At 43.2% G+C, this 16,199-nt stretch overlaps 1 protein-coding gene across 1 annotated transcript in view; it reads left to right on the top strand.

Moving 5' to 3' along the window:
• Positions 1 to 16,199, top strand: part of fam20cb (FAM20C golgi associated secretory pathway kinase b) — a 51,217-nt gene extending 35,018 nt beyond the window's left edge. Inside the window, exons 4-11 of the mRNA XM_085760569.1 lie at positions 7,346 to 7,438; positions 10,884 to 10,999; positions 11,636 to 11,816; positions 12,234 to 12,343; positions 12,451 to 12,532; positions 13,254 to 13,313; positions 13,545 to 13,695; positions 14,318 to 16,199. Of these exons, the coding sequence (XP_085616695.1) occupies positions 7,346 to 7,438; positions 10,884 to 10,999; positions 11,636 to 11,816; positions 12,234 to 12,343; positions 12,451 to 12,532; positions 13,254 to 13,313; positions 13,545 to 13,695; positions 14,318 to 14,434 (910 nt within the window). The 3' untranslated portion in view covers positions 14,435 to 16,199. The remainder of the gene's footprint in view (positions 1 to 7,345; positions 7,439 to 10,883; positions 11,000 to 11,635; positions 11,817 to 12,233; positions 12,344 to 12,450; positions 12,533 to 13,253; positions 13,314 to 13,544; positions 13,696 to 14,317) is intronic.

Here is a 16,199-nt window from a genome sequence, read left to right as displayed (position 1 = left end):
CGCTGACACTCACTCAAACCAAATAACCTGTCACACTTTCCCATTTGTGCGTGCGATGGCCGACGCAGACATCAGATTACAGTGGAGGGTTGTAGCAGCGAACAGCGGTAAACACGGTCACGTATCGTCAGACACAAACGTGCAGGTGCGCCCGTCTCAAGCGCTTGCAAAATACTTTTTTTTCTCAATTTATCAAATGTCATTGCAAAGGTCAGCTTTCACTCACGTTATGCTTGAGATACAACAATGTACTGCCTCCTCTCATCTCTGTTTTCCCCGTGGTGCTGATGATGGCGGTGTTTTTGACCCGTAGGTGGGATTCACTACTTACCCTCTCGCATTTAAAGCTTACCTGCCTCCTCACAGCGCAACACCCCCCTCTTGAGGTTTTTATAAAACCTCTTTCAAGCTGTTCCCTCTTGTGTGTGTGTGTGTGTGTGTGTGTGTGTGTGCGTGTGCGTGCGTGTGCGTGCACAGTAGAGTTTGATAGGACGTATAGATGTGTGTGTTCACAGGTTGCGTTTGAGCCTGCACGCACTCTGCCGTGCCCGTGGGTTTGACAGATGATGTGTGACAAGTGTGTGGAGTCAGCCCTTTGGTGGGCACCCGCTGGGGATGGAGGATGCCCTTGTCCTTTTATATTTTACAGCATATCTTTTTACTCCTCCGCTCTGCTTCCCCTCTTCTCTGTGGCCTACGACTATAGCTAAAGGCTTATGGTGATCGATTGGCAGTTTGACTTTGAAACCAGATAAAACATCCTCTCTGCACTACGCCCAAATGCACAGTGACACAGTGACATTTGGGTTATTAAACATCACCTTGGATAAGATATTCACTCTTATTACAAAGTCGAGGGAAACAACATTTTTGACAATGTTTCATTTCCATAATTCAGCTCAGTTCAAGATAAATCAGAGGATACGAGAGCATGAGCAAGCAGCGTTCAGAAGTGAGAGAAAATAAAGCCACACTACACTATGTTCATCTGTGTGGAAGGATTTCACTGAAATGCTTTGTGCATAATGTTGAGCTGTCACAACTTCTGGATTCTTCATGATGAATGACTTGGAGCCGCTGGGATGCAACTTTGTATTCAAAAAGGGAAACAAGGATTTGGAGTGTGAGCACCCAGGAATGCTCAAGTTAAATTTTACAACAAGGATAAAGCAGCGGAGGAGGTACAAAAAAAGAGAAGAAGCATTTTTTAAACATACTCTATGTATGTGTCACAGCTGGCCAGTTGAACAAGACGTTGTAACGTACACAAAGGATTTGGTTTACACATCAGGAGAAGAGCTTCTCATTCTCGGAAAAAAAAAATTGAATAATTTCTTGTGTGGTTTGGACGGGAGTCTATTAAAGTCTGCAGGTCTTTGGCTTGGAGACGACACATTTATAAGAGAAAGTCTGTCTCGCAAACTGGAGCATAGAGTTCAAACCGAAGTGGATACTTACCAGGCAGGAGAAATCTAATAAAACATGCTATTAAATTGCATTATGGGAGATGTAGGATCCAGGGAGGCTGAGCTTTTTAAGCAACTCAAAGTTCTAATATCTTGGCTACCGCTGCACTTTGAGCCTTCCCAGCTTTGTGAGAGAGCAGTGCTGCTTTCCCTGTGAAAGTCTCTGAAGTTAAATGCTGAAACAGGAACACTTTGGCTGCTCTATGATGGTTTTATCCGTAGACTATAAATAAAGATGGACGTCAGCTCCACGATGTCGCCAACAGGTTTCTGAGGAGAGCTTTTGAAGCTCAGAGTGAGCCTCTCCGGTGTCGCCATCTTGCCAGTACCTGACTCCGCCAAGATCGCAGCTAATCCAAAAAGGGGAGGGGCCAAGACTTTGTGCAGCCAAGATTTTTTCTGGCATGCATATGTTTACCCAAGTGTCACTCAAAGTCGCACCGCTCTAAATTATGCAGAAATTGAAGCCCTTACAACATTTAAATTAGCGAGTTATATAAAAATTCACCCCTGAGGACTTCTCACAAAGGAAGAAATCAGCCGTAGAGACCAAAACCACTTTTTGTACCAGGCTTAAAAACTTCTGTTGTTAAGTTAACATGGTTAAAATCGATTGACTCACTTTTGGAGCCAGCTTCACGCAGCCATTCAAAGAAGCCAGGTTTGGTACATGTTGCCTTCATCTCTCAGTCTCGGAGGTTACCGCTCGGTTCCATCCCATCACAGGGACGAGGTGTCTAATGTTCTGCTCTAACTGTGCTGAACTCTTGCTGCTGTGTAGGAATGTGCATGTCACTTTTCTTTACCTCCATTGAAAGTAAAGAAACTTGAACAAATAACAGTGCATCTGATGAGTGTGTTTTATGCTGCAGCTTCAGGTGAGATATCTCTCTCTGACTTGATGTCAATACCAGGGCAGAAGGAAATGCCTCTTACTTATTTTCCCTCCTTCCTCTCTCTCTCTCTCTCTCTCCTGCTGGCGTTGCAGAGGTCAGCTATGTGCTGTATGTGCACAGGTAGATTTTCCAGATGCAGTGCTCTCACTCACCTTTATATTCTCCCACCGCTGTGTTTGCTGCTATAGACCTGCGCTGCCACGGTGGTTGCCGGGGCCCCTCGGAGCGGGGAGCAGAGCCAAGAAACTGTCTGGCCACCCCAGTGTAAACTGTGTGTTTACGGCGGGGGCCGGGGTCACTGTGGGCGCGCTTTGGCTCAGTACATCTCACCTGCTGCCGATGATAAAGGATCCGATGTTGGTGCAGACAGACGGCCGTAGTGGCGCCACCAAATCTCCTTAAAAAAATATACAGTTTCTTCTGTACATACAGATCAGCATTTGGCAGGTCCCACTCTCGCTGCAGGAGGAAAAAGAAATGTATGCTTCTTCTGGCGGCCCGCTGCAAGATTTCTACTTATCATTCATCATAAATCCGCCGTGGATTTGTAAATATTTTAAAGGTTAAGCTCAACCAGGCAGTCCAAAGTGAAAGGGACGAGAAGCTGTTGAGTAACCAGCATCTCTGCCCTCCTCTCTGTTTTCTCCGAGCTTAGCGCATACTTGCTCAAACATTTATAGACTTTATTATGTGATCATGCATTTATGTATGTTCCCTCTGCCTTGCATTGACAGCGCAGCTTCCTCGTAACAACAAGCCCCTAATGGTTTGCTTGATCACAACATGCTCAGATTTGCCTGAACACAGGTGCTGCTGTTAGAGGATTCAGACATAATGTAGTGTAATGCCGAACAGCTGCATATTTGTTAAGTTCAAAGAGCACAAATCTACTGTAGTTTGTCCCTGGTTATTGTCTCTGTTTCACTGCAGTGCAGCACCTTTGTCACATTGATCTCCTCGCCTTACCTCGCTTCTTCCTCGCTTCCCTCTTTTCACTTGTTCCGTCTCTCTCTCTAGGTCAGCGTTGAGGAGGGGAGGGAGGGGGGGCGTCATGCCATGCTCTAAATAACTTTATTGACATTTCAATTGGATGTGGATCACAGTAATTATCCAGCCTTCCTGCTTCCTGGCTGGCATTCAGTGGAGAGCAGAGAGCCACATCTCGAGCCGGGGCCATAGGCACAGAATATTTTCTCTGCGATGCAAACGCAGCGCTCGTGTTCACACGGTCGTGCCATTATCCAGGAACAGTGACACAGAACATGCTCACGTAAACACGTTTGACTGACGTGTTTTTGGTGCTTGTCGGAGCTGAAGAATAGGAGCACGGACAGAAGCAGCTTATTGTGGTATTTTCCCCTATAGAGACAGAAATGTAGTAGCACCATGTGAGGTATGCTTGTGGATTTCTTTAAGGTCGAATGACCATGAATCATTGCAGTAGAATGTTTGCTCATGCTTATCCTGCATGAAACCTCCACGGCCGTGCTCCTGTACAGTCAGCACGGTCAGGAAATGTTGCCAAGTGAGACTTTGCTATCAGACAGATTGTCTGTGTGCTTTCTTCTCCTGTGAACCTAATCAGATTGTCTTTCTTTACTCTATTGGATTATCTCAGGAATGCTGGAGATCAATGCTTTCGCTCAAATGTCAAAGTTAATTGTTGACGTTGACATGTCTCCAGGAGTGTTTTTTTTTTCTTCTTTTTTTTTTGCTTGGTGGCAGTTACATAATAATCATATAGGTTTGAACATTTTTTCTATAGCGTTGACAATTACTCGTATTGTCATTCAAACTACTTTTGTCTTGTCTGTATCTAAAGGTTCAGCCCGCAGGCAAAACACCAGCAGCCCTAAAGCTCAAAGCTTAAGACACCACTGCTTAACCCAACATGTAAAACCACTCAAAAAATCAATTATCTATTATTGGAGTCAACTAATTTTGGTGGTCCACATATTAATTTTAGCACAAATGTATCATAACTTTTAAAAATGTGAATTAAAAAATAGATAAATCATGATTTGTGTTATCATGTTTTTAGGGTAAAACCTGGGTCAAATTAAAGACAATTTTTTTTACATTTACATTTAGATTAAACAGAATCTTCAATTCAAAGTGTTTCACAGGAGAGGGACAACACCCACACAAGTCAGTACAGAGAGAGACCTTGAAGGAGGCACTAAGTGCTGAAATGTTCTTTCAGACAAAATGCAAGAAGATCAAGAAAATCAAGTGCTCATTAGGAGCGAGTTAGGAGTGTCAGGGCGTTACGAGGTGTCTGTTTTCAAGAACGAGTCTAGCTCGTTCCACCATCACTGCCTTGTGTGTGTCCAGTCCAGGAAAAACATTAGTCACCAATTATTCTGATTAAATTACCATTGCATCCGTGTTGCCGTTCTCATGCAGTTAATATGCAGAAAAGATCTTAGACTAAAGGTTCATTAATTTAAAAAAGCTTTCTCTCCTTTTCAGCTTTTAAACAGACAAGATGAAACGTATTCATTAGTGAGGTTCTGGTAAACAGAGTTCAGATTCAGGACCGAGCTGGGCTAGCTGTTTCCTCCTGTTTCCAGTCTTTATGCTAAGCTAACCTGCAGCTTCTGGCATGTGTTTATGTTTATCCTGTGGTACTGATTTTCTCTCATTCTTAGCATATAAAAATTTTGAAGTTTCCATCACACAGCTGTTGTTAGACATACATTTCTAAGCAGGCTGTCGTTCACATCGTCATTGAATTTTTCAGCTTGAATCCTTCCACCTCACGCTCACTTCACTTCCCTAAAGTTCATCTCAAACTTTTATACATCACATTGCCTAAGAAACATGGCTGATTTATTCATCGGGGACTAATTTTCCTGACATTTGGCAGGAAATAAATTCAGGGCCTGACTTTGCACAACTGTCCCCATCAATAAGACAGTTGTAGTCACTTCGTATGCTAGACTGAATGATATTGTCTTGTTGTGGTGCTGAGCAGCGCTGGTTTAAATAGACACCGCTCTTCGCTTTCAAAGTCAGTATCATTTTTCCTTGATGTAGAGTGAGAGCTGTGTCCCTGAAGCGAGGCTATCCAGAAGAAGAGAGCGATACAATCAACAGACAGCGCTCGGCCTTTACTGGCAGAGCCTCGACAGCCGCTCGGGAGTGAGGGATGAACGGGAGAGAGGAGAGGAGAGGAAAGAGGCTGAGAGACATAAAAAAGGAGGAATAGTTCACCACTGACACACTGGATATGTTAATTTTTGATGCTGATCACAGTTGCCAGCAGCAGAAATGTGAGCTAAAGAGCTCTAAACTGTTTTCAAAGCATGTTTTTGCACGAAATTTGTCATCCTTAGTGCACTTCTTTGCTCACTTGGTCAAACCTGGCTACACATTATGTGGCTGTCTGTCAAAGGCTGAAAGGAAGATAGAGGATGGAGAAAGATTGGAGGAAAAGACAGAACCAGAGTGATAAAGAGAGGAGGAAATAGAGGGATTTTTAGCAGATGAGTGTGTTTCTGGGCTCCGTGTTGGGTTAGTTAATGACTAGTGCAAATGTCAGCCACGCAGCTGTGGAGTTACAATCAGCCAGCCAGCTGAGGAAAGGAGCAGAGGATGGAAAAGGAAAGAGAGACAGGGAGAAAGAGAGTGAGGCGGACAGATATAAAGTGTTAAGCAAGTGGACACAGGAAAAAAAAAAAGAAGCAGTTCTGTGCGAGGGAAGAGGGAGAAGCAGAAGAGGTGAGATAGAGGATTTTGAGCGAAATAAACAGTGAGAGGCATCCGGAGGGAATAAAGTGAAGAGAAGTAGAGACAGAGAAGTTGCCAAGATAGTTTCCATTCTTCTCATCCTCCCTCAACTAGCTGAAACAGAAATGCAGTCCAAATCATTACACGCTGCCTTCCTGGAAAGTATTTGCTGTTGTCAATAAAAAAAAAAAAGAAAAAGAAAGAAAGGCAGAGAGGATAAAAGGAAAAATGGCTAAAATATGCAGCTCTTCTGTAGAAAGATTGTAATGTTGATGATGGAAACGCTTGTACTTTTCAAAGACATTTACATATTTTCAAACACGCAGCACCTTCTCTGGGAGGCTTTTCACCTCCTCTTCCTTTGACTTTGCCTTTTTTACCCCGGCCGTCCTGTCTGCGCTGCCCCGTCCTGGCCCGTGTTCCATCAGCTCTGGGATTTAAGCCTTTAAGAGCCTCTTTTCCCTCCAGTAAGAGCTTTAAGGCAGAATGTGTGTGAAAAGCAGTTTTTTGGGGGAAGGATCAGAGCTGGACAGAAATAGGTACAGATCGAGAACAGGAGTGGATGTTTGAGGAGGAGGAAGTCTTTGACCTTGAATTGTCCCTCTCCCTCCATGTTGCCCCACAAAACACCCACAGTAACTCTGAGGAGGTCCTTTTTTTCTCCTCCTCCAAGGCAAGGACACTAGTTAATTGTGTCTTGGTTATTGCTCACAAATGCTGTTCACAGTATTAGGTACATGGGCGTAAAGCTGCAGAGTTTTATCACTGACTTGGCTGCAGTGGTGTGAGGCATCTTCGGGAATGTGAAGTTGCACTGAAGATTTGGGTCACGATGCAGCAGTATCAGTGTATATACAGGAATGATGAATTCCTGTGGTATGCATTGTGTTTATTATGAAATGATGAGTGATCAATTGATCAGCTGGTCTGCAGTAAATTAAAAAATGTAAATATATTGGTCATTTCTCAGACATAAATGATGAAATGTGACTGTTAACTGGTTTTCTTTGTCTTTTTACAAAAGTAATTTGAATATTTTTGCGGCAAAACATGTTAATTTCAGCTATTTTTCAATGTTCGAGAGCCCAATTAATTAATAAGAAATAATCTCCAGTTGCAGCTCTAATTCAACATGTTGCATTATGAATGTAACTCTGTGCCTTTAGCATATTGCTGACTGTCTAAACCTCTGCTTTGCACTGTAGCTATACCGTATGTAACCTCTAAGCCTTTGTCCTTGTGTCCACGCAGGCAGACACGGGAGCAGGAGACGCCTCCAGACTTCTTCTACTTCTCCGACTTCGAGAGACACAACGCCGAGATCGCTGCCTTCCACCTGGACAAGTAGGTGAAAACCAGCCTGTTCAGTGTGTGTGTGTGTGTGGAAGAGAGGGAGCGTTTAGTGGTGTAACGTTAACGGACTAATGATGATGATTTGACACAAACCAGAAGCTGAATATAGATCAACCAAACTGAAGTAGCAATTTGATTTCATTTTGAACTAAAGTATTATTGAATTACAGGCTCTGAAAAGATAAATGCCCCCAGGCAGCAGTGGAGGTCACAGACGTTTTGAACTTGACCCCTATTTTAACTCCTTCTTGTCCAAACACTCAGGGGTGGGCAACATCCTGCTGCTTCTGCGCCCCACCACCACTCCCCCCTCGATTTGCTAATTTGCCTTCCTGGTATCGGCTCATTAACCACCCAGGAGGAGCAGAATCCCTGGAGAACAGCAGACCTGAGTGGCTCGACCTGGGTACCTCAGTTTTACAGTAAAGCTTATCTGTGATCAATAGGCTATAGCGTTACTGATACAGTGCTGTATATGTGTGCAGGCACAACCATTTCTCTTCAAAGCACGCCTTCTGCATGTTTATTTCTACGTTTGCTTCTCCTTTTCACTGCTGCTGTCCTTCAGAGGCTCATCTTGTTTGTTTTTTTTAAGCACAGTGAGTGTGAGCTGGGAACCCGTACAGTAGAGGCTTGGAGCTCTTGGAGGGCCATGAGTCATAGAGAATGAATGCTTCCCTCCCGCAGCCAGCATCTGACTGAACAATGACTGCAGCCTCCTTGCTTAGCTAACCACCATGCTCTCTGACTTCACTGCCTTTACAAGGCTAACACTTTATGGCCAGCCTGCTGGGCCCGCCTGCTTGGAGAGACTTTAATGAAAAGAGAAAACCTCGTGAGGGTCTCTGATCGACCAGAGAGAGAGAGGCCGATGAGTTTCGGCAGCCGTGTTGCTTTGAAGTGGAGCTGATGTCACTGTGGCTGCACGTAATTATGAGCGGAGGAATGGTGTTGTGCTGCGAATGCTGGTGACACATGGTGATACTGAGGTCACATACATACACATCCGCTCACATACAGTACACACACACAACACACACACACACATATGGGCCCATGGAGGGATGTGATGTTGAATCTGCTTTTCCTTCAGGCACAATGACACAGTTCAGCAGCAATTGCATCAGCAGCAGCTTTCTACACCAGTCTGCTACACATCTGGGCCTCCTCTACACACACACACACACACACACACACATGAAAACACGCTCACACACTCCCGGCATATGTGTGGGTTAAGGGGAAGAGGAGGAAACCAAAGGCATGAAAGGCCCTGTGCCCATTCTAAATATAAGCCAGGCAGGGTTTGCCAAAAGCAGCGCTTTATTTTTTTTTCCTTATTTTGTCTGTTCTAAATTAGAGCCTGGCTACAGAGTTGCCGCTGCTGCTGCTGCTGCTGCTGGTGCACAGACTTAGGCTACACTGCCCCCCAGGGGGCCCACAGACACACACTCTTTTTAAAGCAGCACTTGCACGGGCATGTGCACATACCCACAAAGAGACGCTGTATTTTATTATATAGGCTGCACAGCTTTAAGCTTCATTAATTATGTGATTAGATTTAAATGGGAAGTGCACTTGGCATCGCTGCATTAGGTAGTCAGCAGATATAAAGACAATAGAAGGTACAATATGACCTTAAAATATGAAACCATATAGCTCCATATTCATGAGAGCCACTTGGGGTCTTCTACATTTTTCTACTGGGAATATGTGAATGTGATGATTCTCGCTTTTGTTTGATGCACAGGCATTTCAGTCCCAACCTGAATATATCACCAAGCTTAATGTGGGCATCATGGGAATAAGGTTTACCTGGGGGAGGGGGGCTAAAAGTGTGTGAGTGGCAAAGGGAAGTGAAGCCAGCTCTAGCTGTTCCTTTTAGCGTGGCAGCGGGCCCAGGCCCAGCAGGCCAAACCACGCTGTGTGGCACTTGTTCCCGTGTCCTTCTGTCTGTTTGCCAGCAAGCAGGAAAGAGACATGACTGTGTGCGTCTGTCTCCGTCCACCCACCACCACGCTACCTGATGGCATCATTTGTACAAGGGGCTCTCGATTAATGGCTGTCCCCACTTTTTTTCTTCTCTCTCTCTCTGTCTCCACCTGGTTTTCCCACGTCTCTCTACCTCTTTTCCTCATTCTGCTGCCTCCATTTTTAATCTCAGCCGCTCTTCCTGTGCCTCTCTGCCCTCAGGCTTTGGCCATTAGTTGCTGTCAGGGGCATCAATTTTTAAAGAGCCTGTGCTGATGTTATAGCTGGATGGTATTGATGGTAGTTGGCTGCACATGCATAAAATAAGCATGTGGCACGCACTCAGGGAGACAGACACACAAGCTCTGTAAAAAGTCACCTTATTTTTTCCCCAATGGACACACACATACACATAGATATTAAAATCATGCAAAGACACAGTCCCGCAGAGAGGAGGACTATTGATATAAATCCCCAGGATGGGTGAGAATTTACATTGTGAAGGGCGTTGAACTGATGTGGAAGTTAAAATGTGTCTGATGTAGAGTCACAGCCACAGCCGAACCACTGCGAGGTTTACCGCCGTGTGGTGTGAATGGCAGGTATTATATTATTTATGTCACAGTGCCCCCTGTTGACAGTGATATTCAATTGCGTGACTACAGTATTTCCACTTGGATGTAGGTCTTTAGCCCAGTGGGGGGACGGATCAGGCGAGATTGTGGGATTGAGTCCCATGTCAGGTCACATCTTATTTTGCCTACATTTACAAATAGCTTGTCCTTGTTGTGACCCGTTCAGGACAGACAAATCAAAAACTGTAACATCCCCCCAAAACTGTATTGTGTTATTGTTATTATTGCCATTATTACTCCTTTTAAACCTACTATGACTTTAAAACTGGCACATTTGCAAACAAACCTTCTGTATCCATGACTTTGTGATCCATATTTTAGATTTTGCCCACATTTGACCTCTGACACTTTGAGCCAGACTTTTGTTTTGCTATATGTTTCTAAATTATGACCATTAAAAGTAATGCCAGGTTAACTGCTAGCAGTTTCTGTTTGCACTCTACTTATGGAAGGAAAAGTGATTCTGGAGTTATATTTTTTACAGTTTCTACGCAGATTTATGGACATCTATTTGTGATAGACAGAGACAATGATCGCCTGGGAAGCAGTGAGTCACACTGAAAGTCACAATACAAGTTCTGTATGTGTATCATTTCTGTTATATATGACCTGGCTGGCATTGTTGTTGCGTGGCCCGCATCAGCAATTAACTTCCTGTTCTTTGTAGCTGTAGCCTTCACTTCACCTGACACAGTATCTTTGCCCCTTGTCTCTCCCTCCAAGCTCCCCCCGTTAGTTCAGACTGTGAGACAGGCGTCCTGTGGGGAGCCTCAACTTCTGCTCTCCTGTGACGCCAGAGCTTATCCCCTCTGTTTTTGTCCGTCCTGCAGGATCCTGGACTTTCGGCGCGTCCCTCCCGTGGCCGGCAGGCTGGTCAACATGACGAAGGAGATCAGAGACATGACACGAGACAAAAAGCTCTGGAGGACCTTCTTCATTTCACCAGGTACACCGAGGGGTGCAGGGTTTTCAAAGACACATTAACAAGAGGAAAAGTTTCACCGAGATCAAATCTTGAAACTGATTTTGCTTACACCCACGGAACAGACAAAAAGAAAATGCTGCACAAATTCTTTACCAGTTCTTTTTTTGCACCACAAGGCAGAAGGAAATGCACAATGTGACAAAGTCGAAAAAAACCTTGGCACAGTTTCCTCAACTTGAAGAAGTTGTAGTCCGAACCAAATGGAGGGTTTCCTCATAATGTAGAGCAAAGCGAGTTCTGTGCCCTGAATTACTGGGATATTCATTTGCATGGGATTAGTATTATCAGGGGACTTTAGCTTGTACTAAAGCACGACAGTTAATTAGCGATGCAACTTTTTACTTTACATATTATACACATGGAGAATTAATACAAGCCACTGAACGTCCCCAGGTAATTTTAATCTCATACAAAATTGGGCATTAAATGTATCTGGTGTGCATCCCTTAAGGACAGAAAGAATGAAGTCACATATAACATATTTAACACATATGATGTAGTAAATGTATAGAAACATATATACTGTGTGTAACTTTTTCATTCTCAGTGGTCTCACTGAGCAGAAATAACAATGTGTGTTCTTTCTGTGATTCTCAGCCAACAACGTGTGTTTCTACGGCGAGTGTTCGTACTACTGCTCCACTGAGCACGCTCTGTGCGGTAAACCAGACCAGATAGAGGGCTCCCTCGCCGCTTTCCTTCCAGACCTGGCCCTTGCCAAGCGCAAGACCTGGAGGAACCCGTGGAGACGCTCCTACCACAAACGCAAGAAGGCAGAGTAAGGAATCTATCCCACACTCAGACAGTGATGCATTCACAGACACTCAGTAGAGGCAGACACTGTGGAGTCCAACTATCTGGTGGTATTTATTACACTCGCTGTCGGTTAGCAGAGGCAATAACTCATGAGAGCTGAGCAAGAGGTCTGTGATGTGTTCACCGTGTGTCACAGCTGACCCACATCCAAAAACAACACAACAGACTGTGCAAATCCTTCTGTGCAAATAAACACTAAATGCAGTCTTGTCACAATTTACTTGTTTTCCCAAATTCTGCACAGCACAAAGATAATTAAGAAGAAACAAGGGAGGCAGATTGGATTGTGTTGATGTTTTTGGAAAGCAGATGAATAAATGAAATAAATTCTATCAGATTAGAAATGTGAACAAAATGTTTTTTTGTGATAAATGCTCAGATGGGAGGTGGACCCGGACTACTGCGAGGAGGTCAAACAGACTCCACCTTATGACAGCGGGACACGACTGCTGGACATCATGGACATGACCGTCTTTGACTTCCTCATGGGTGAGTTAGCATGCCTCACACTGTTTAACTACAGATGCATGCAGGCTGGTGAATGTCCTTTGTAGGACGATACTGTCCCCTGAATAGTTTCATGTATTCCAACACAGGGAACATGGATCGTCACCATTATGAGACGTTTGAAAAGTTTGGAAATGAGACCTTCATCATTCACCTAGACAACGGCAGAGGGTGAGGCACAGCTTGTTGCATCATTTGTCACTCAGAACTTAATTGCACTTGTACATCCATGTTAAAATACACTTGTACATCCATATTAAAATCCAAAAAAGGCGAAAGTTACACAAATAAACTCACAACATGCTCGTATCATGAACATAGTGTCTAATTCATTACGTTTATCCTGGGGAAAATGCCTGTGGTTGCTGTGCACACTGATGATGACTGACATGAAGATTTAATAACCTTAATGTGTTGGCTGCTGAATTATAGATGCAGTGGGAATGATCGAGGGCTTTAAAACACTTCAGTATTGAAGTGCAGTCCTTTAATGCATTACATATAGAAGTCATAAACTATATATTTAATCATAATGAGCTTATATGCAATAATAATAAATCAGTGCGTAATATTGAGCAGAAAACTATTGCTCAGATAATATGTTGCCTATATATCATGTTTTTTCTCAAGCAGTTTATTATTATTTAAATGATTATATAAGCATCTGTAAATACATGACGAATGTAGTAGTAGTATACAGACAGCAAAAGAGGCCTCTTCTATTTAAAAACTAAGTATATCATGATAAGATCTGCATAAGCTGATGCACAACTATTGCACTAATGAATAACTTGCTGCAGACAAACAGACGCTTGTAGAATAGCACAAGAAGAATGAAGTACTAGTCAGTGATCACATTCAGCACAGTTTGTGATTCTGTTTTTTATTGTAGCTTTGGAAAACACTCCCACGACGAGACGTCCATCCTGGTGCCTCTGACTCAGTGCTGCAGGTAAGGCTTTCTTTGTGGGGATTTTATGTAGCTTGATTAGAGGGGTATTATGGCATTATTGATCCCTAAGGACTAAAAGGAGCTAAAGATAGTAATCTCTGAGAGGCTACTAAACTTCCTAATTGCCCACAACGTTATCTTGAGTTACACAAGCAGGATTTGCATGTGATTTGTTGCATTCACGGGATTGCATTGCATTGCATTTACTCTCCCACTGCTCTCTTTCTGTAGGGTCAGGAAGTCGACCCACTTGCGTCTGCAGCTGCTGGCTAAGGAAGAATACAAGCTGTCCATGCTCATGGCAGAATCCCTGGTGAGGGACCGCCTGAGTCCCATCCTCATCCAGCCACACCTGGATGCCATGGACCGACGACTACGCCTGGTCAGTGCTTCATTTTATAGTGTGTGCCTGTGCAATGTGCAGTAACTCAATTGACCAAGTAATTGGCATTTTTTTAATCAGTAAATTTAATCATTTTTGTGAAAAGACATTATTGGTTTCAGCTTTTTAATTGTGGGTATTTACTGACCTTCTCTCCTATGACAGAAAATTGAATACAGATTGACTTGAATCGGGAAATAACATCATTGTCAGTTTAGTCACACAAACTGTTAAACACATTGATAAATACACTTAACCTATTAGCTAAGCGTATCTTAGCTTTAAGAGAGTAAAGATAGCTTCACTCTGGCCTGAACCAACAAAATCCACCTACTATCATCTCCAAAAATCATAAAATGACATTTTAACCCTCCAGTCTTTATACAAACTAAACAAGCAAACCTCTGAATTAGTCAAAGGTAAGTAGTTAAATGTGTTCTTGTAGCCTTTGGACAGAGTGAAGCTAGTTGTTTCCCCTAATTTCAGTCTAAACTAAGTGTCTGATCTGGGGGTACAGTAATATCAATCATCTTATTGAACTGCCATTCAGTGTGTCTTTGTAAGAGGCTAGACTCTGACCCAGCTTGACAGACAATTAAAATATCTTGTCTTGTGTCACTAGGTGCTGAATGTGCTGTCAGAGTGCATTGAAAAGGAGGGCTACAATTATGTGGTGGAGGACGACCTCCAGGGCGACCGAGGGACAGACCACGTTCACACCGGCCCACGACGGAGGTAGCTGTCCGGGGGAGCTGGCAGCTGGATAAGACTGAGTTCCTGGAGATAAGAGACTGGACTGAGCTGAGATTCAGTCTTTCTTTTAAAGTGAACTAGTATCCTGAAACACAGATGAGCTCCATCTGTAGCCTACACCCCAGAGGGCTTGATTTTTGCTGAAGCCACCGAGAAGCCCACCTGCCTGAGGTAAATTATAAGCTGTCTGGAAGTGGAAGCCTGCTGGATAGGACCGGACTTTTGTCAAAACAGTGCAGCGACTTTAACTGCACCCTAAAGCTCCAGATGCAGGTGATGTTGAAGACTTCTGGATTGATCTGGGCCCAGACAGAACTGAAACCCACCCTGCATCACCTAGACTCCTTAAATTATCCAACCCTGACTGTAGTGTAGGATAGTTATCACCACAGCTGACCCAAACACCCACCGACCCACCGCAGCATTACCAAACCATGAAAGTCTTGCAAGAGACCTGTTGTCTCGTTCAGGACCCTTTTTTTGAATTCAGTGAATTCTGCGGGACTTGTAAAGAATCTCCTGACCCTCCCCCTCTGCTCTCTTCACAAGTTGAATTATGTGTTTCTACGTATCGTTGGTATTGCAAGTGTTTTGGTTGAACATTCACAGTGGAGGAGGAGGTGGAGATTGACTTCCTGTTGTCTTAATGATCAAAATAATGTTTTGAATTTTGCTGCAAAATGTTTTATTGCATAGTGTCTTTTTTTATATATATAAATATAAATTTTATTTCTGCTGAGCTGCCTCAGCTTCTATCATCGGTATTCAAAATGGGAACATGTGATTGGAGTGCAGGTTTACTCCTGGATTTGTCCATTAATTTTGCCCATAAATGTCCTTGAGAGAGTATTTATTAAAATTCATATTTATTGTTTACAGTGAATACTAACACAGCTCCATGTTTCTGTTTAAGAGTAACTATTAAATTTACATCACAGAGGTGTACTTCTTTATTTGTCCAAAAGAGGGCAAACTGAGCTTGTGCAAAAGTAGCTGCCAGGTCCGTGCCTCTCAGTAAAATGAACCATCTCTATATCTCACCCCGTTTTAAGTGTCAAACATGCTTTAATTGGTTTATAGCCACCGTAAGTATTGGTAAGATTCAGAAGAGCAAGACTGTGCCTCTGTTTACAACATTTAACCAACTACTGTTTTTATTTCTTTCAATGCAACAGATATGAGGTTAAGTTTATGGTACCAAGAGCCAAATGTGACACTAATAGTTTTATATTATTGTTTCTTTGTAATATATTTGATGTCCAAGATGTTGCTGTTGTGGAAAGATTATTTTTCAGGATGTATATTTCATTCAGCACCAACAGCTGTTAGCTTAAACTGTTGGTGTCAGCGATTCAGTCACTGGCTGAAAGTTAATATATACAGTAGGAAAAATCTAGTGCCTGTGCAATGATAGAAATACTTGAATGTCTGGTTTCATAGCGGAAAGGTTTGAACTTCTCCCAGGTACGAGCTATAAATAAGATGCAGAGGTCTACATATATATGTGTGTGCTGACTCCATCGGTTTCCATAAGGGTTTTGTTATGCAGTCTAAGTTTCCATAGTCCTGTATCAGGTCAGTACAGTGTGTCTGGACGTATGGGTGGATCCATGGAGAAACATTAGATGATGTGTTCTTGAGATGAAAATGCTTCTTTTTTTATATCAACTCATTGTTTCTGTGGATTTTATTGTTCATTTATTTGCATCATGGTTAAAAGTGCAATAAAACAAAATGAGCAGAATATTAAA

Source organism: Trachurus japonicus, chromosome 19, assembly GCF_045865225.1.
Source record: "Trachurus japonicus isolate A0001 chromosome 19, Traja_1.0".
Lineage (NCBI taxonomy): Eukaryota > Metazoa > Chordata > Actinopteri > Carangiformes > Carangidae > Trachurus > Trachurus japonicus.
This window is presented reverse-complemented; position numbering and strand designations above follow the sequence as displayed.